Source organism: Muntiacus reevesi, chromosome 3, assembly GCF_963930625.1.
Source record: "Muntiacus reevesi chromosome 3, mMunRee1.1, whole genome shotgun sequence".
Classification (NCBI taxonomy): domain Eukaryota; kingdom Metazoa; phylum Chordata; class Mammalia; order Artiodactyla; family Cervidae; genus Muntiacus; species Muntiacus reevesi.
Genome location: NC_089251.1, coordinates 207,950,621 through 207,971,243, shown reverse-complemented (window position 1 = coordinate 207,971,243; position 20,623 = coordinate 207,950,621). Strand labels below are relative to the sequence as shown.

At 40.3% G+C, this 20,623-nt stretch overlaps 1 protein-coding gene across 6 annotated transcripts in view; it reads left to right on the top strand.

Annotated features, from left to right (window-relative positions):
* Positions 1 to 20,623, top strand: part of NCKAP5 (NCK associated protein 5) — a 1,099,478-nt gene that overhangs the window by 1,012,487 nt on the left and 66,368 nt on the right. For 5 of the 6 annotated variants that reach the window (XM_065931416.1, XM_065931421.1, XM_065931418.1 and 2 more), the window contains 2 exons: positions 13,680 to 13,994; positions 17,347 to 17,483. In XM_065931416.1, the coding sequence (XP_065787488.1) occupies positions 13,680 to 13,994; positions 17,347 to 17,483 (452 nt within the window). Of the gene's footprint in view, positions 1 to 13,679; positions 13,995 to 17,346; positions 17,484 to 20,489; position 20,623 lie in introns of all 6 variants that reach the window. The other variant, XM_065931420.1, reaches the window with a different exon arrangement.

The following is a 20,623-nucleotide window of genomic DNA, read 5'->3' as shown; positions in this document are numbered from 1 at the left end:
CTGAGTTTTAAGCCAGCTTTTTCACTCTCCTCTTTCTTTTTTATCAAGAGTTTCTTTAGTTCCTCTTCGCTTTCTGCCATAAGGGTGGTGTCATCTGCATATCTGAGGTTGTTGATATTTCCCCGGGCAATCTTGATTCCAGCTTGTGATTCATCCAGCCTGGCATTTCATATCATGTACTCTGCATATAAAGTAAATAATCAGGGTGACAATATACAACCTTGATGTACTCCTTTCCCAAATTGGAACCAGTCCATTGTTCCATGTCCAATTCTATCTGTTGCTTCTTGACCTGCATATGAGATCAATTTGGAGAGAATTGACATCTGAATAGTACTGAATATTCTGATCCATGAATGTATTTAAAACAGATTTCTCATAAACAGCATATTATTGGTCTTGATTTTTTAAAAACCAAGTTTAACCATCTCAGCCTATTAATTGGGATATTTAATAATCTAAATGGCTGGGTTTAGATTGATTATCTTAATATGTTTTATTTGTTCCATCTGTTATTTATATTTTTGCCTCTCTTTCTGCCTTCTTTTGTTTTTTGGTTTTGGTTTTTGCACCAGTGATTTTTATTTTATTCTAGTTTCAAGTTAAAAAATTCTCTAAGACATAATAAAAGCAAATTTCTCTGCCCCAGTCAGAGCCCTGGGGCCCACGGTGTATGGCTAGTTTCTAATCTTTCAGCTACTTCTTTCAGCCTTGCACCTCCATGTTCTGAAATGACAAATGAGCACTGCCACTTCTTGAGTTTTTGAAAATGTAAACTTATCTATTAACTTTCTATTATGTGAGATTATGAATTTGCATTCTTGATCCTTTCTTCTTCCCTTTTTCTTCCAAAAAAAAATGTATTACAGATTTTGGTTAACTTAGTATGTATTGTTTAGAGCTTTATGATTATGCAAATACTGTTCAGTAATGAACTAACTAGTAATTATACTACTTATAAGTTCCTTTCTTATAGAGCTTAGAATTTTTTCTAGCATTAATAATGACATTTTATACCAATTATCAGGTTTCTATGTGCTGCTCATTGATTCCAAGTTCTCCAACAAAATTGTAAGGCCCCTTTCAATATTAATTTCCACTTAATCAAATGTATCAGGTCGTGGACAATTTCTTTTAAAGTTTTTTCTCTAGGAGCCTCCCCCAGGGAGCTTGGATCCTCCTCGTCTCTGGGGCCATATGTGCCTTCTTTTGAATTGGGTATTTTTTTATGATTCCACTTTACCTCCATTTGCACTTTGTTAGCTATACATCTTTGGGGTTTAGTGTTTTTGTTTTGGTTTGGTTTAGTGATTGAACTAATTTTTAAATGTAATTACATCTTTCCGTTAGCAGTCTGTCTATAATATATCTATCTGTATTACAGATTACTTTCTTAAAATCTTTTTCACAATTTATACTATTGTTGAATATCTAACTTCTAGATGTTGAAAACCTTGCAATATGTTGTAAATTGACTTTAGTGAATTATCTTCTAGAGATATTTTAAAAATAAGAAAAATATACTTTATATAGCATATAATTACATTTCTTTCTATTTTCTTTCTATTATATCCATCCAGATTTCTACCTGATACATATTTTTCATCTGCTTGTGAAGCTTCCCTTAATATCATACACTAAAAATTCTCTGGGCAATGAATTCTCTCAGCTTTTTGTTAGTTTTGAAAGGCATATATTTTCCCTTGGTTTTTAAATTAGTTGAGAAGTTGATTAATTCAAATTAATTTTTTTTAAGTTTGAAAGGTTTTGTTGGATTTTTTCCCCTCTCTCAAGACTTTAAAGATGTTATTTCACTTTCTTTTGGTTTACATAGTTTCCAGCATGAAGTCTGATGTCAGTTTCACCTCTGTTCTATAAAGTATCTTTCTTCTCAGTTGCCATTAAGATTTCATCTGTATTATTGATCTTCAATAGTTTGATTATGATGAGTTTAAATGTCATTTTCTCCATGTTGGTTCTGGTTCAGGTTCATTGAATCTCTTAGATTTTGGGTTTATAGCTTTTTATTTTTTATCAAATATGTGCATTTTTGGATATTACTTCACATAATTTTTCCACTGCCTTTTCTTTCCTTCCAGGGCTCCAATTATACATATTTAGACTGTTTCGTATTGACTTCCAGGTCACTGATAGTCTCTCTCACTGTTTTCTCTCTATGTGCCATATTTTGGATAATTTATTTTGTTATGTTTTAAAACTCACTGATCTTTCTTCCTGCTGTATCTAATAGCTCTGAAATCTACTATTAATTTTGTATAGTGTGGTTTTTTATTTAAATGTATTTTTTCCTGTCTACAGTTTCCACTTGTGTATTTTTATTATTTTAATATCTCCTAATTATGTTCCAGTTTTACTTTATATCTTTGTACATATTTATGACATCTACAATATGTGTAAGTTCTTATTTAATTCCATGATCTCATTACTTTGTTTCTACTGATTAATTTTTCTCTTAGATATGGAGCATATTTTACTGCTTCTTTTCATGCCTAGTAGTGATTTTTGATTGGATGCCAGAGATTGTCAATTTTACATTATTGAGCGCTTGATTTCATTGTATTCCTATGAAGACTGTTGTTCTTTATTTTGGGGTGTAGTTATTTGCAGATTAATATTATTTTTCAAGCTTGCTCTGAAGTTTTGTTATGACAATCTAAGGGAGACTTTATTCTGGAATGATTTAGCTTCATGACTATGGCTTGACCCTTTATAGGACTCTACCATGTGGCCCATCTTTTGAAAGGTGTATTCTCCCTGGATGATGGAAATGTAAACTATTTTCAACCTTATGTGAGCTCAAAAAATTATTTAACCTACAGCTTCATAGCCATTGCCTCTCTGACCTTGTGAGTCTCACCTCATGCATGTGCAGGTTAATACCTAGTTGAAGACTGTAGGAAAATTTCAGCTATTATCCTTTCTTTCTAAGACATAGCCCTGCAAATTCTAGCTGCCTTGACTACCCCACCACCGTCACTTACACACACACACACACCTATACTAACCTCTTCAATGCAGCAGGCCCTCCAGACTCTGTTCATGTCTGTCCTCTTCCTTTTCAGTCTGGAACCATCACAGGGCAGTTGGCTGCAGACATTACAGAGCTCACTTCATTTGTTTCCCTTCATCCGGAGATCAGGTTCTGTGTTCCCCGCTGTCCAATATCTGAAAACAGTGTTTAACAGTGTATGTTGTTCCTGTTATAGTTAATCCTTAATGGACAGAAGCAAAGATCTCTATATATTTTTACCCATATTCATATCCTTTGGTCTGTTGGATTTCATTACTTCTTTATTATCTTCCTGTAGAAACAACCATGGAATATTGGAGAGTGGAGAGTGACAGCTGAACTGGAAAGATAGGCTCATATCTACTTTAGCCTTCTCTTCACCCACATTTCAGCTACAGTCACATAAAAGAAAAATAAATGATCCTTGAATATCCACTTAAAATAGATTACCTTATATTAATTAAAATCCTGAACCAAGCAAGTAAGGCACATGAAAGTGAATTTTTTTTTTATTTTAAGTTTCAGGGCATGAAGATTTAAGCTTTTTTCTTCCTTTCTGCATACAATTTGAAAAATCATTAGCATTGAGTATATAGAGAGACAAATGGAGACAAACATCTATGAGCTTTAAATTCTTATCTTTCTGGGGCCTTTTATTAAATATCTATAATTACTGTAATAAAAGCAAACTAAAATAATTGGTAATTTTAGAGAATGTAAAATTTTAATTTAAAAAATAGGTTTGTAATACATAGGATGCTTAAGCTCTTATAAACATCTTTAATATTTTTAATCTGTTTCTAAACTGACAAATCTGAATCTCCTCATGCTTCTCTATTTTTATAGGCTTCCTACCAAATTGAGTTGCTTTGACACTCTTCCTGCAGCAGCTTACCTCCAATTTATTTTCTTTCCTCCCTTTCCTCACTCGCCTTATCAGAGCAGATGTTATCCAGGCAGGTAAAATGGAGAGTAGTGGCAGTTGTCCATATAATTCAGGAAACCTGATATGGAGTCTTAGAGATTTAGAAAGACAGATTTACCCATAATGGCCATCTGTGTCTATCAGATTCACCAGATAATTGTTCAACTTTTCACTTCCTTTTGGCAGAACAGATAGAGATGAAGTGAAGCTGAGAGAGAAGTTAGATCGTTAAACAGATACAAGGATAGCCTTTTAGGATAAATATGCTGTATCTTCTCTAAGGGGAAATTGTAATTTACTAATTTGGCGATGTGATCTGTGAATACAATACCTCTTTGAACTAAGGACGACCACTAAACACTGTTTGTTTAGAGCTTTATTACACCTTTTAAGGGCTTCCCTGGTGGCTCAGGGGGTAAAAAATCCACCTGCAATGTGGGAGAAGTGGGTTTGATCCCTAGGTTGGGAAGATCTCCTGAAGAAGGGCATGGCAACCCACTCCAGTATTCTTGCCTGGAGAATCCCCATGGACAGAGAAGTCTGGTGGACTGCAGTCCATGGGGTCACAAACAGTCTGACACGACCGAGTAACTAAACACAAATCACAGCATGCCTTTTATAAGCACCAGTCCCAAAGTGGATTAAAAGAAACAAATAGCTAAATTATTATTAGATAAAAAGGAGAAAAACTGAGGACAGAGCAATTATGTCATGGATATAGAATGAGTAAGAATAACAGGAGACAAAAGACAGAGATAAATTAGCATTTCTTAATTTAGAAAAAAATGATGGTCACAGATCAGGGCTGGCACCATTGTGGTTATACATTTTGGTGGTACTCTAGAAAGTTTTGCTAATAAAATTAAAATTTTTTTCAATAAGAAAAGTATCTGAGGAGGCCAATACTTGATATATGATTAGGAAAGTGGTTGATTGGTAATTATCTGTCTGTGCAGAGATAGGAGTAATCTATGTTGCATTCTTATTAATAAGGACTTTAACCTGGAAGTGGTGACTTCTGAAACAAGATGCAAGAAACTGGGATCCAGGACTGTTTCTAGACCACCTGACCAAGTCAAGCAAATGCTGGTTTTTAAACTGTAGTGATCATGTTACCCTGCTCTTATGAAAGTGAAAGCATTAGTCGCTCAGTCATGTCCGACTCTGCGACTCCATGGACTGTAGCCCACCAGGCTCCTCTGCCCATGGGATTCTCCAGGCAAGAATACTGGAGTGGGTAGCCTTTGCCTTCTCCAGGGGATCATTCCAACCCAACAGTCGAACCTGGGTCTCCCGCATTGCAGGCAAATTCTTTACCATCTATCTGAGCCACCAGAGAAGATCACAGTAAATACCCTGCACAAGTCTGACCACTTTTTTACAAGACAGGCGCAGTAGTATAGCAAGACATGAAGGAGTTATGTGAAGAGCTCAAGATTTTTCAGTCTAGAGGGATAAGAGTCTAGAGACAATTATTAATATTTGTAAAATCAAGAAGGATTTGGAAAGTTGCATTAAAAATATCTCAGAACACTCAAACAAGGGCCATTCCAGAAACCTTGAAGAGGCTGTCTTGGTGTCAGCGACAGGAAGGAACATATAGCAAATTTAAGGAATTTCTTCTCAAGGTTTATGCCAGATGAATGATTACATAAATTCAAGAAGGGCTCCTGTGAATTCATGGTCAGCACAGACATTTGGAACATATTCCTGACCTTTTCCAATTTATGTCCTTAAGTCACATCCCACTACAATATTTTATGTGATCTTACTACTGACAGTATTAGGTCCACAGGATACCAACCCATCCTGAGGTAACACGTCTTTTATATTGGTTTAAATAACTTGTTCATCACCTTGACAAAGGAGTTTTATATTTTTTTTTTTCTTTTTAAAATATGTGTCACATTAGCTCCCTTCATTTTTTCTCATTTTCATTCCCTGTATACCAGTATTGTTTGTTGTTTACTCGCTAAGATGTGTCTGACTCTTTAAGACCCCATGGACTGTAGCCCATCACGCTCCTCTGTCCGTAGGATTTTCCAGGCAAAAATACTGGAGTAGATTGCCATTTCCTTCTCCAGGGGATCTTCCCAACCCACGGATCGAACCCGCGTCTCCTGCATTGGGAGGTGGATTCTTTACCGCTAAGTGACCAGGGAAGCCCATGTGCTAGTTCACCAAACCCCCAAAGTTCCAGTTTTCCTTTATATCAAAGAGAACACATGGGTTGGAAAACAAATTTGCAGTCTCCTATATGTTTTTAAAATCTCAGAAAGCTTAAATCCAATTTGAACTTAGAAGCTAAGTCTCCACACGCATTCTGAAACCATCAAATTGAATTTACTCTTCCAGAAGGTCATCTTAATGCCACAGTCAAAAGTTATCCAATGTTTGTGAGTAAATAGCCAGTATAGTCATTTTGGACTACTTTAACAAAACCACAGAGTAAACTTAGAATGAATAACCTCCATTTAATTGATATGACTTTGACAACAGACTTAGGGTTTTTTTTTTTAACTTATTTCAGCCATACAGATGAAGAGAAGGATGTGCAAATAAAGAGATCTGTTCTCCCATCTGCAGTTTAGGTTTATATTGCCAGTGCCACATGTAGCTTAAGATGTTTAGGAACTTGGAGAGAACTCATGCAAAGACTTAGTTACATGAACAATTGCCTTATAGAAATATATGCCAATTAATAATACGGTATCAATATTAAACACCCATAAGTTGCTGTTTCTGGCTGGCAAATTACACAGGGTCCTCGTTGCATATTTGACTGAAACTTTGTAGATTTGATCGAAGTTCTCAGAGTAAAAATGAGTTTGGGTTTTAAAGTTTTCCATTTTCTGAGGATTTATGAGTATGGAAGGGAGAAAAACAGTGATACTAAATGAAGTAGTTTGCTTGAATATATAAGAAAGGATAGATCATTGCACCGAAGCAAGTATATAACATTTTAGGATAGACTGAAAATCACAGCTTGCTAATTTGGGAGTGTTCCCTGAGAACGTAATAAGTCTGTGAGCAAAGGAAAATCAGTAAACCTCATTTGTCTAGGCTTTTTAAAAAGCCTTTCTGGTGTCAACTCCAAAATAGATTTCTTGAGAGAATGGGCTCCATCTTTTCTATATACAAGGCAGCTTGCAGCCAACTCTAAGTACTTTGCTCCATGTCTGTAATTGTTCATGACAATGTGATCAACTAATCCCCAAGGAAATGGTTGTCACGTGACACTTGCTTAGGAAGTAACCAGGGTAGCTGTTTAGTGAAATGTACTCAGGTGTTGCAGTAGAACTCTGACCACACAGGCAAAGCTTTGATTAGTCTTCAATTCCATGACCGTACGTGTATCACGTACCTGCAGAGCCCCTCACCTCTCCCTGACAATCCCTTCTGGAAACTGAGCACCTACTTTGTAATATGCACTGTGCCAGGCTTATCACCAGTGAGGTATGATTATATGAGGTCAGGATAGTTTTTTAAAAAATCACCTTTTTGATACCGCCAACAGGTAGCCAGGAAGGTTATCAAGCCTCCTCTTTCCAACTCTGGAGCTTATTTTCTTTTCACTTCATTCTTCTGAATATTTAGACCAATTAAGAACTCCAGGAACATTTGCTTAAGTCTGTCCTATACAATAATCTCTTTGGACAGATATGTTAATAATACCAGGAGTTTTGGTTTATATACTCAAGCAATTAAATGTTTGTGAGATAGGCTCTGTGGGGGGAAAAAAAAAAGTTGAGATATTTTATCTGGTGAAGAAAAGGTTGAGGAAAAAATGATTTTGTGGCCCTTCCCAAACACTCCAAATCAGTGCTAATGCAGATTCCACCAACTTGGAAATTTATATTGTCTGAAGCAGTGCTGTAAGTAAGATTTTCCCTTTTCAGCTATTTTTGAAAATAATGTAAGGGAACAGTGCAAAACAAGTTTGGAAGATTCAAGAAGAAGCCAAATTGTTTTAAAGGAGAAAATCCTCACTGTTTTGTGTAAAGAATATAAGAAGTTACTGAATAATTGCAACCGTTCACTGCAAGTGGTTCCCAGGAATTTGCCTTTGTGAGAACATGATTCTTGTACTACTGTGGGTGCTGATATTAAAGGCAGTGCTGACACTTAGCTTGGCATCTGCACTCCTGAGGATGAGGGCTAGAGGAATGATGCCAGACCTGGGATCTCCAGTCTAGTGATGCTTGGAGGCAGGGGAGGGACTGAGGTGGATGCTGAAGCCACATTGCCTGTGCTATCCTTCATCTTGGTCACTGACCTTTGCTCTAAGGGCTTGGAAGTATTAAGAAATCTGTCTTTAAAATATTCAGTTATTCTGAATGATCTTATCCCCCTGGCTATCTGAATTAATAAAGTCTGGCTGTAAGAGAAATATAGCTACACAGAAAAATGAAGTCAGCTGTTTTCTCTGGCTGCTGAAGTGAGAACAGGAACCAGCAGTTTGGGATTTCAAAAGGAAAAGTTCATATTCAACTTAATCTCAGGAAGAATTTTCTAAAGATGAGAGCTGTTTTTCATCCACCTATTGTTTCTTGCACTCCATGTGAGCTGACTATGTGTCAGGCACTGTGCTGAGCATGGGTGATGGAGAACAAACTAGACACTCTCTCGGCCTGTAAATCTCATCATCTCTATCAGCATATAATTGCTGTTCAGTGGAATAAAGGTAGAGTCAGGAATGGGGCTTTTGTGTGAATTCTGAGGAGATGGGTAAAACCCAGTCTGCCCCCAGGATGCTAGTAGTCTAATAACTCTTATTTTGAGAACTGCTGCCATTTTCTGAATGATAGCTATGTACCTGTTCTAGGCACTGTGCTATTGTTTATTATGTGCTGTGTTTCTAGTCCTCAGAGCACCTCTGTGATGGAGGTTATATAATCTAATTTTCAAATGAGAATTAAAGCCACCTGCTGGGGCACTTGACCCAGGAGTGGAGGGCTATTGCTCACTGATGTGCTGAGTGGGAATTTTGTGTTGCACATCCTAAGTTAACAGCTGAAAAGCCCCTGGTTGAAATGCTTCTCCAAAATGTCTTCTTACCACCATCACACACAGAATGTCACCCTTCTTGGTTGCTCACTCCTAGCCCACTCATCCCCTCTCTCGGGCACAATAAATCTCTCTTTATTGAAGTTTTGAGGCCAGACAGTATTCCTAACCCAAGTACTCTCAACATTCTTTCCAAAAAAGAAGGGCCTAGAGACTCTCCTATCAGCTACTAACAGACTGCAAATCTGTTCATTTCCTTTCCTGTCACAAGTATGCAAAACAAAGGTGATAGTAAGAGGAGGTCCCAAGTCCATAGTAAGGAAGAGAGTCCCTCCCGAGCTGACGTGCCATGAATGGACCCCAGGTATATGGAGATGTTGAGCCCTCAGGACTCAGGTGGCCAGGGGTCCGGGGGCAGGTGGTGTGTTCCCCGGTGAGTCATATAATTCTTGTGTGTGCCAGGACTTTAAAAGGACTGGGAAGCACTGATGCAAGTCATCTCATGAAACATCTGGGGCTTGGTGGTGGTGATAATTGAGAAAACTTACCTTGGAAGACAGAAGGCAAATGGGATGACAAGTTACCAGGGACAGAGAAGTCATTGATGACCTTGAGAGAATGAAACCTACTGTTCCACCTAGTGACCCAGTCCTTAAACTCATTGGCAAGGCCCTTTTGGCAGCTATTTTCATAGCCACAAATGTGAACTTAGACTTGTTGAGGTCAAGACTGAATCAACTCATTGTGGATGCAAAGCCAGTATGTGCCTTTGAACTTTATTCTTCAGTTCAGTTCAGTTCAGTCGCTCAGTCATGTCTGACTCTTTGCGACCCCATGGACTGCAGCACACCAGGCCTCCCTGTCCATCACCAACTCCCGGAGCTTACTCAGACTCATGTCCATTGAGTTGGTGATGCCATCCAACCATCTCATCCTCTGTCGTCCCCTTCTCCTGCCTTCAATTTTTCCCAGCATCAGGGTCTTTTCAAATGAGTCAGTTCTTTGCATCAGGTGGCCAAAGATTTGGAGGTTCAGCTTCAGCATCAGTCCTTCCAATGAATATTCAGGACTGATTTCCTAATCTCCTTCTGAACAAGGGACTCTCAAGAGTCTTCTTCAACACCACAGTTCAAAACATCAATTCTTCGGCCCTCAGCTTTCTTTATAGTCCAACTATCACATCCATACATGACTACTGGAAAAGCTTTGACTAGATGGACCTTTGTTGGCAAAGATATGTCTCTGCTTTTTAATATGCTGTCTAGGTTGGTCATAACTTTTCTTCTAGGAGCAAGGGTCTTTTAATTTCATAGCTGCAGCCACCATCTGCAGTGATTTTTGGAGCCCAAAAAATAAAGTCTGCCACTGTTTCTACTGTTCCCCATCTATTTGCCATGAAGTGATTGGACCAGATGCCATGATATTTATTCTTATCTTATTCAATTATTTTGTGAGTTCTTATAATTCCCTGAGGGGAAAAAAAAACTGACTTCAAAAGTACAATATCTAACACTTTTTCAGGTTACAATATTTTTTTATGAACTGTGAGAAACTTATAGTGCCTTGAAGAAACTACATAAAGAAAGTGTCAGCATTTTCAGTATAAACTCTATTTCCAAAGGTTTTTGCATTCTGGAGAAATTTTGCTTGAGGGGGAAACTTGGCATATGGTGTCTGAGTTCCTGACTGTCCACACCTCATTTCATAGGTACTTACAATTGAGTCCTTCAAATTCACTACACTTGGCATCTGTAATTTTTAGAAATAAAAAGATGGCTTTAATGGCAGATGATTTCTGAGGTTAATGTCATTGCACACAGTCTGAGAGAATGAGAAAACTCAGAAATACCAGAAGTTCTGTTTTATAGATTCTAACCAGGACAATATTGTGGAGGGAGAGAAGGGAAAGAAGAATAATTTAAAGGGACAGATATGAAAAAATGTTGGTGTCCTCAGAAGGGCATGAGAGTTAGACTTCCTTTATCATTCTTCCTACCCCAGATTTCTCCCTGTCCTATTCCTTACCTGGTGTTCCAGGCCAGGCAACATCAACAGGCTTTGATGTCTGGGGCCTTTCCCCAGAAAATCACTAGAAAGTTACCAAGAATCCTACTTTGCTTTGTGAGTTTGCATTTCAGGGGACTAGATTAACCCATAAAATGCCTACAGAATTCTTCAACCAAGCCAAAAAAATCTTGCCCTTGGAGGCAATGCCTATCACCAAGCCCAGAGAGGTAAGATTTTTTTAAAAACCTGGCATGGAAGTCTACAGATGCGATCCGAGAGGGTGCAGGAAGAGAGCCTGAGTACCTGTGGTTCTCAGGAACCATGCAGATGCCGGAAATGCCAGCCACTGACTCCATTTTCAGGATGAGAAGCATGGGAGCCAGCTGGTGTTCGGGGCCAGCCCCAGTCCCAGAGAACAAGCGGGGCTCCCTGACCAGAAGTAGGGGGCCATTCTCTGTGCTTTCAGCTCACAAGGCTGCCTCAATGACTGTTAACTGAGCCATCGAGTGAACAGAACCCTAGAACTGTTAACTGTTAAATCCAAAACTGAAGCATCCTGAAGATGCTGGGAGGAAGTTATTGTGGCAGGCAGACTGGGGCACACAGGGACTGACACATCAAAGCTGTTACATTCCATGAATCTTTGATCCCCATCCCTAAAGACTGATCCACTTACTTCTGTGTGAGATTGAAATAATTTAGACAGTTAAAATTGCCCCAAGTACAACATATGGACATGCTAAACATGAGGACTGCCATATATCTAGGTTAGCATGACGAAAGGACACCAAATTGTGAATAAGAAGATCTTTCTTTTCTGGCTGTGCTTTCCCATGCAAACAGCTTAGTACTTTTCTAAAAGTCTCTTTTGTAGCAATTGAGTTAGCTTAATTGAGGAGAAAATGAGCAGAGAAGATAATGAATAATCTGAGAAGCTGAGTGAGAAGAAAGCTGACCGGGTGGAAGCCCTGAAATGAATGGACCTAAAACTTAGCCCTTGTGGTTCTGGGAAAGATCTCAGACTATAGCGGTGTGATTCAGGGCTCCTGAAGTCCGTGACCAGCCTCTTGAGATCAGATGGCGAATGAGATGGCTAAATGGCACCACACTAGAGAAAGGGTGTCTGCACCTTCCTGCTAAGTTTCACTTTGGAGACTGAATCCTCAATTTTGATGGGGACTCCATCTTCCTAAGAGCTTCTAAAACCAAGCACCAAACCTAATAGAACCTATAAAAGTCACTTCTGTACCCATCTCCACGTCCTTTGTTTTCACCTTAGTATCCAGAAATTCCCAGAATGCTATTACTCAGAGCAAAGAGGTTTCGAGGGGGAGAGTGGGCGAATAGGCAGATCTGCTCTTCAGATACTAATTGCTGTACATCCAGTGGGATTTGAAAGAAAAATCCTCAAAGATAAACTATATACCTATCATATATCTACTGAAATTTAATAAATATCCCTAGCATATTGTCTATGTCATCATTGATTATTTCCTTCACTCAGCTATTGATGGTGTACTAAATTTAAGAAATTCCACAGTGAACATATATTTATTCTCACAGCAACTCATAAGGAACTTGAGACCTTGAGGGGTTAAGGATCTTCTGTGACAAGTTCACACAATTAATTATTAGCAGAGACCAGACTCCAAACACCACTGAAATGTTAGTTGTTGAGTCTCTTGGTACAAAGATCATGACATATTCTATTATATTCCTCACCATGCCTAACACAGTGCTAAGATGTGCCTAGTCCCCAGTCCTAGACTAAGATGGTGATATAAATTATACTAAGGATGTTTCATTCTAAGATTTTAGTGTGAACAGGAGGCTTTTGGGTCACAGGCAAATCCTGGAAGCTATCTCATTAGCTTAGATAAACTACACTTTATTTCAGAAATTAACCATGTAATAATTTTTTTCAAATATAATATTTTTTCCTGGATAAAAAACGTTTTGAAGTTGAGATGTAACTAGCAGAATATGTCACACATATGGTGAAATCAGCTTGGTTTGTTTTGGCGAATAGTGGGATCCCTGGAAACAAGAACTCCAAAGGGCACTGATGAGTTTTGCCTTTGAGAAAGGTAGATGGAAAGACAGAAAGTGGCCCTATAATCTTCTCAGGAAGACCTTAGATGGCAGTGGAGTCACAGGAAGCCCGCATGATAGGTGATGTATTTGGGGGAATGCCCTTGTAGAATGTGAATTACTTGTCCTCACAGTCAAATTGAGAGGCCGGAGACTTAGTGAACTGCTGGATGGATGATAATTCATGGTAAAAGATGCACAATCTCCTTTGTTAGGACAGTTTGTTATGTGTGCTCATTACTCTTCTTATTTCAGTTAATAAATGTCACCCAATTGATTGAAGTCATATGGTTCTCAATTGAAATAAGAGTGAGCAAAAATAATTTTTGCCTCTATAACTGTTTTCTCTTACAACTCTAGAGAACCATGCACATTGTATGTACACGTGACTCTTGCTGCCAATAATGGCCAGCCTTCTAACTTCATATTATGTTATGAGAATATTTCTGTGTTCAAATAAATGTCTGTTTCATCCCACTCATTAGAAACTTACTACACCCTTAATAGTACTTCTTCCTTCTAGATATTCCTTTTCCTCCAGACCAGATCCAAACACTCATGATCCTTTTCTCCTTTCATGTGAGCCGTCTCTAACCCTCACTGTGTTACTCTGTCTAGAAACAAACTGCCAAATGAGGACCCTGGACAGTGGGATTGGAACCTTCCCACTCCCAGACTCAGGAACTCGCGCAGTGGGACGGTACATACGCCAAGCAGACTCCCCTGAGGACACCGACCCCATCCTGTCTCTCCAGCCGGCCCTTTGTGCAGCTTCTTCCATGAGAGCCCAGACCCTTGAAAGAGAAGTGCCTTCCTCTGCAGATAGCCAGGGCTCTGCAGACAACGCCATTGTTCACTCCACATCCGACCCCATCATGACTGCCAGAGGGATGCGGCCTCTTCAAAGTCTCCTCCCCAAACCAGCCTCCTCAGGTACAGTGCCCCTTACCTTTCAGATGAGATTGTTTTCTCATCAAAGTCATGCACTTGCTCACAAAAATGGGAAACAGGCAACAGAAAAGGTTCCCACCAGGTCAGTCAATGACCTCCGTCCAGTGGAAGTATGTATGCATGAAATCCCTTTATGTCCTCAACCAAAAAGTTACAAAGTGAAGTGAAGTCACTTAGTCGTGACCGACTCTTTGCGACCCCATGGACTGTAGCCTGCCAGGCTCTTCCGTCCATGGGATTCTCCAGGCAAGAATATGGAGTGGGTTGCCATTGCCTTTTCCAGGGGATCTTCCCAACACAGCTATTGAACCCAGGTCTTCCACACTGCAGGCAGACTCTTTACTGTCTGAGCCCCTAAAAATTACAAAAGTAAGTACTAAACATCATCAACTCTTAGTATTATTTAAGGAGCCTAGATTGCCCTAGTGGCAAAGAACCCACCTGCCAATGTAGGGGACCTCGGTTTGATCCTGGGTTGGGAAGATCCCCTGGAGGAGGGCATGGCCACCCACTCCAGTATTCTTGCCTGGAGAATTCCATGGACAGAGGAGCCTGGGGTCTGCGGTCCATGGAGTCACAAAGAGTCAGACACAAACTGAAGTGACTTAACATGCACATGCACATATACACATAAAGGAAACCAGCTGGTAAGCACAGGTATATGGATATATAAATTGATACAGAAAAACCTATATGACATACACTTCAGATTTTATCTTTTAAATCTTAACTCTGAGTATAGACCAATCTAGGCCCAAGGCATAAATTTAACTGAAGTGTTGTTTGCCCTCTAACCAGAAACATACGTCTTCTGACATATTCCTATCCTGTTGAAATGTATTTATATGTTGAACTATAAAAAATGTAGTTTGATATATTAGCAGTAGATTGTGCATTAACGACAGTGGAATGGAGGGAGCCTTCCGCCTGAGAAGAACTATCCTTCGCTACAGTTAGTTGAAACAGGCTTTCATGATTAAAGACAGGACCAGGCTAAGGGTCAAAGTTTTTTCACTGTTCACTCAAGATTAAAAATATCTATTACAGTTCAGGATGACACTAAATAATTTGTAACTTGTATGGCCCATGTTGCATTTATGATGTGCATAAGCATATGAGCTAGAATGCTGAAGGCTTTCATTTATGATTTGAAGATGAGAAAGCAACCACAAGTAGAGATAATACCAGGGGCTTCTGAGAAATTAGAAATGAAGACTTCTCATTAATCATCTTTGAATCGATGTGATTGGGTATTTCCATGGCTAAGTTCTTCCTCCACACAGTAATACTAACTGCTGTGAATGTTTCATCACAAACTTCTGCTCATCTCAAGCCAAGGCTACATTTTAAAAGGCTGGAATGCATATTATTTTTGAAGTAAATGCATTGTTAATTAATGACACAGCCTCCAGAGATTCAGGAGTGAAATCGTAGTTATAGATTATGTGCTCCATGCCTGACTAGCCACATGTGTGACCTCAATTCAGCAACTGGCTGCCGAGCAGACTCCATGATTAAACACTGTCATTATAACAAATTGAATAGAAACCGCAAGCCTTGAATTGCTTCATAGGAAGAGAATAGGAAGGAGATTGTTCTGATCTTGCTGCTAATATTCAGTGTTCCAGTTTTCTAAGGTTTGTGTCTTAATTAAATCATCATGAAGAGTTGTAAAAAAAAAAAAAAGTGGTATATGGTGGAGAGTGAGGTCAACACAACGCTGGACATTTTTGTACTGTCCATCCTGAACCTTCCTGCCCACCTTAGGATGTTGTCACCATGCGTCAGAGGCAAGGCCTGGTTTCCAAGACTTCTCTCTCTTATGTGACTGTTGGTTACTCATCTTAAAAATTAAGGAGCAGAAAACTAGATGGAACAAAAAGGAAGGTAGTTTCACGCAGTCACTTCTGGTTAAAATATACATTGGAATTGGTTATTTTCTTATCCCCATATCAAAAATGGAAGTAACTGTACAGATCTCCTATTGCTGATGAAAATACAATTACTTTGCTTCTGCTCACAAGCAAAATGCTACTGAGAGGCTCTCACAGCATGTCCTATTGATAATCATTGAGGCTGGAGCAATAATAACAGCGATTCTCCATTCCAACATGAGGAAGAATTACACTCTGCAGGTTAATCCACTATTATGGGTTATGGAAGAACTTTAATCGTTCTCTGCTAATTGCACCCTGGCTACTTAAAATGTAATCCCTGGTCCAGCGGCAGCCCCTGGGAGCTTGTCAGAAATGCCAGTTCTCAGACCCCACTCCAGACCACCGCATCAGGATCAGAATCTGAAGTGTTACAAAAGCTCTGGAGGCATACGCACATGTGAGTTTGCACAGTACTGCCCAGCGAGATCTTTAAGGGCCTCTGTGCAGTTTCCCAAACCACCTATTTCAAAATGATCTTCATCAGGTTGCTAGGAAAATCAGGGCTCCCTAATCAACCATGTTTGAGAAAAGCTGCAAATACAAATCCTCCTTCTGGAAATCATGACTGTCCCCATCAGCACAATGAAGACTGTGAGAAGTACTCCAAAAATGAAACCCATTTGTTCGTTGTCTATTAACACATGCATCTGGACTCTAAAAAGTTGGTACCAATGAACCCATTTGCAGGACAACAGTGGAGATGCATACATAGAAAACAGATTTGTGGAGACAGTGGTAGAAGGAAAGGGTGGGACGAATTGAGAGAATAGTATGGAAACATGTATATTACCGTATGTAAAACAGATAGCAAGTGGGACTTTGCTTTGTGACACAGGGGACTCAATCCAGTGCTCTGTGACAACCCAGAGGGACGGGATGGGGCTGGAGATGGGAGGGGGATTCAGGAAGGAGGGGGCATTTGCATACCTGTGGCTGATTCATGTTGGCATGAATGGCACAATACCTGTGCCATTCATGTGTGGCAGAAACCAACACAATATATGAACCAATTTTCCTCCAATTAAATTTTTTTCTAAAAGAAGACATCTATTTGCTATTTGATGTATTAATATAAAACTATCTGAAGAATGATCAGTGTTTCCCAAGCAGTTTGCCCACTAAATGCTTTCTGACATGGAAAGTCTATCAACATCTTGTGGAAAAGTGGTCCAAGGGCAGTTTGCCTTTGGGTCTCCAAGACTGAACATCCTCTAACGATGCATACAGTTATGCAGACACTTCTGTTAGCAAGACTTGCAGGGGACAGAATGTTGCCAAACCAAGCTTTTGCCATGTTTGGACCATTTTGATTATTTCTATATGTCCTCCCCTCCTCCCTAAATTTGTAAAGAGTTGAAGAAAGCCAATTGTGATTTCATATACATTTCCTCATTTAGGAAAAATCAATTCCCAAATGCAGAGTGAAGCCGAGCCAAGGTCTCAAAATTGTTCATCATTCAAATATGTTGAAAACACAATGGCGAGCAAACCACTTCCAGCCTGGGAGGGTGATGGCGCTGCTGCAGAGACCCAGGTAAGGAGAGATTGTCAGGAGGGCACCCTCCATCTGCTGGGCCTGAGTGTGAAAAATGACCTCCTTAACCACTTCTGTGGTAGAGTGGATGTTAAATCAAATTCGTTGTGGTTCAGCGAAGAATGACCAAGGGCCCACGGCTCTTCTTTTTTCCTAAATTATTAGATAACACTGCGTCCTTGTAACTTAACTGCTTCTGCCCATCTGCACCCTGACTCCCGAGGTAAGGATTCTCTGCCCTGATGGGATGTTGTGGGGACTGTCATTCTCTCTCCCAAACCATAACGGCACCACTTAGAATGAATTCATGATTATTTTTTCATTATCTTATCAGTTACATTAACTTTACCTTGCACCTATGAGATAGGTAAAGCAGATGTGATTATATTCCCTTTAGGGATTAAGAAACTGAGGCCTGGAGTGGTCAAATGACTTGCTGGGGTCAGTGAGACATGTGTTTCTTCAATCCCTATCATTTTCACAGTCCTTTGTTCTTCATCCTCCCTGAGATGGCACACACACAGGCCTCCTGACATGTGATTGGACCTGGGGAGGAGCTCAGGGCTCAGGGACTCTTGGGTCTTCTCCCGGAGCTACATGGTATTTCCTCCTCAGGACTCTCCTGCTTACCTCTTCCAGCTCATTACCTGGGCCGTATTCAGCCTGTACACGATTTCTCACCTTGTCCTTGGGCTGACCCACTTTGGGGTCTTCGGTGGTGCCCGCACACGGTGAGAAGAGTGGGTGGAAGGACATAAGAGTCAACCCGCAGAGCTTCCTGGCCCTTCCTAGACCCTTCCTGCCTCTGCCACCTCATCCTTCCCACTCCTGGCATTAGGAGGCCCTGTTACTATTTCTACTAGGGTTTCTACCCAACTGTGATGAGCAAATACCAGATTAGCCCACATCAGAGATCCCACGTAGCCAGTGTGGTGGAGCCTTCTTTCAGCCTTTAACACCTCAGTATGGAAATGGGAACCTGGACAAGTAGGGGAAGTGATCCCCTGGGTCCATAGCCTCAATGTACAGCAGAGGACACCAGCTCCAGAGATGCTGGACCGTGGTCAGGGTCCAAGGGAAAGTTACTGTGGCACTAGGCTTAGAACGCAGCCCTCTGAATTCCACGTCCAGCCCTCAGAACAGGGGTCTGAAAGCCAAAGGCGTAAGCAAGTGTGTTTTGTCATGCCTTGATCAGACACAGAACTGTTAGGCTTTTCTCAGTTTCCTCTAAAGCAGTAGCTGCCACATGCGAGCAGACATCAGAACCACTTGGAGGGCTACACATCTTGCTGCCTGCCTCATGCACCCAGAGTCCAGTTTGGCAGAGACGGGGTGAGATCCAAACACTTCTAATCAATTCCCACGTGATGCTGATGCTGCTGGTCCGCAGAACACATTTTGAGAAGCAGTGCTTCAAGAACTCTGTGCTTGCTTTGTGGAACTAAAAAATTTATAAAACTCTAAAATATACCCAGACTTGGAGGGGAAACAGTTCAGAAACAACAGGTAGTGATAGTGGCAAAGGGTTCAAGCAATTCCAAGAAAGTAAAAAAACAAAAGCAAAAAAAAAAGAGGGGGTGTCGTTCAGTGCTGGCAGGAGGGAGCCTCTATGAATATTCACATCCCCAGCACACACACTGCTCTCTGAGGTTCCTTCACTAGTTCAGTCCATTGGAAATCCTGCATGGTCTTATAAGAGTCATCACTGGGACTTGGAACTCATAACTCTGCTTCACTGACTGCTAGGAAGGGAAAGTATGAAGTATGGGTGAGCTTTATATTTCTAGTTCCAAGTACAGTGGTTGGTTCCATTCATGTCTCTTGAATAAAGGGATGAAAATGCATTTCATCATACCCAGCTTCCTACCGGAACTCTATAGACACAGGACTCCCTTGGAACCACTGCTGTAGACCTGTCATCCTTCATAAATGTCATCCTTGCTAGACCACCAATATCTCCTGGATTGAGCTCTGTACCCCCAGAACCTAGGACACCGCTTAGCCTAGAATAGGTACTAAGATGCCTAGCACAGAATCTTTGGAATGGGTGGATGAATGATTAAGTGAATGAAGGAATAAAGGAAAGGAGTAATTGCTTGGATTCATAACCCTAGATAAAGGAGCTTACATCCTAAAATACGTTTTTATCATTTCTGACCAAATGGCACCCTCCCAAACAGATTTAACTTTAGAGACATCCCACACATCTGTGCATAAACTGCCTGGGGTGGGTGTAGAATAATTGGTCCTAAGAGGGCAGTCTGCAAATGTAAAAGAAAGCCCCAAATGCTCTTGATTCTACACAAAGGGGTTGAGGTCTTAGAAACTAGTATTCTGCTTATGTGCACAGTGTGAAAAACCATCCATACAGTTTGAACAACCTCAACAGTTCCTGAACTTGGCTTTATTGCCATACCTATGACATCCTCATGGGTCATGTCGTATGTTTATGTGAGCAAGAGAGGAGACCGATTCCCTTGACCTGTGAACTATTAGTAGATTCAGTGATTACGTATAACCCTATAGAGCCAGCAATTGTGTACTTTCCTAAAGGCTTTTAGTCTTTCAGGGACTGGAATAAAATTACATATTTGGTAAACATTTATTCTTTTGTTTCCATCATACTCTCTGATACTTGAAAGCTAGTGGTGAGATCAGCTAGATAAATAAGCCATTAGGCTTGGGACAGCAGTTCTAATGGGCATTTGAGAAAAATAAGATGCCATAAAATAGTGTACAAAATGCAGAGCGGGTAACTGTGGACTGTTCCATACCTGGACAATGGCAGTGTACAGCTTCAGTGGATTCCAATTTGTGCAGCTCTGATAACCTAGTGGAATGCACCAGTTCCACATGAGACAGGTCAATGGGTCAGGCAGTAAGGGTGGGGTAATGGGGATAGAGTTCTGTGCACAGACCAACAGCCAGATATGCACATCCTCGCGGGGTGCACTGTCCCTGTTGACTTGCATGAATAATCTTAACAGTCTTATATTACTCATTTAGGACAAGGTACCCCGAATGTGTGCACACTCTGCCAGCGGGGGCAGTGATAGTGACAGTGACCCGGACTATGGAAATAATGGTTTTGGAGCTGGAAGGGGCAAGTTAGTGAAAGCAATGAAGAGCACCACCCCAGG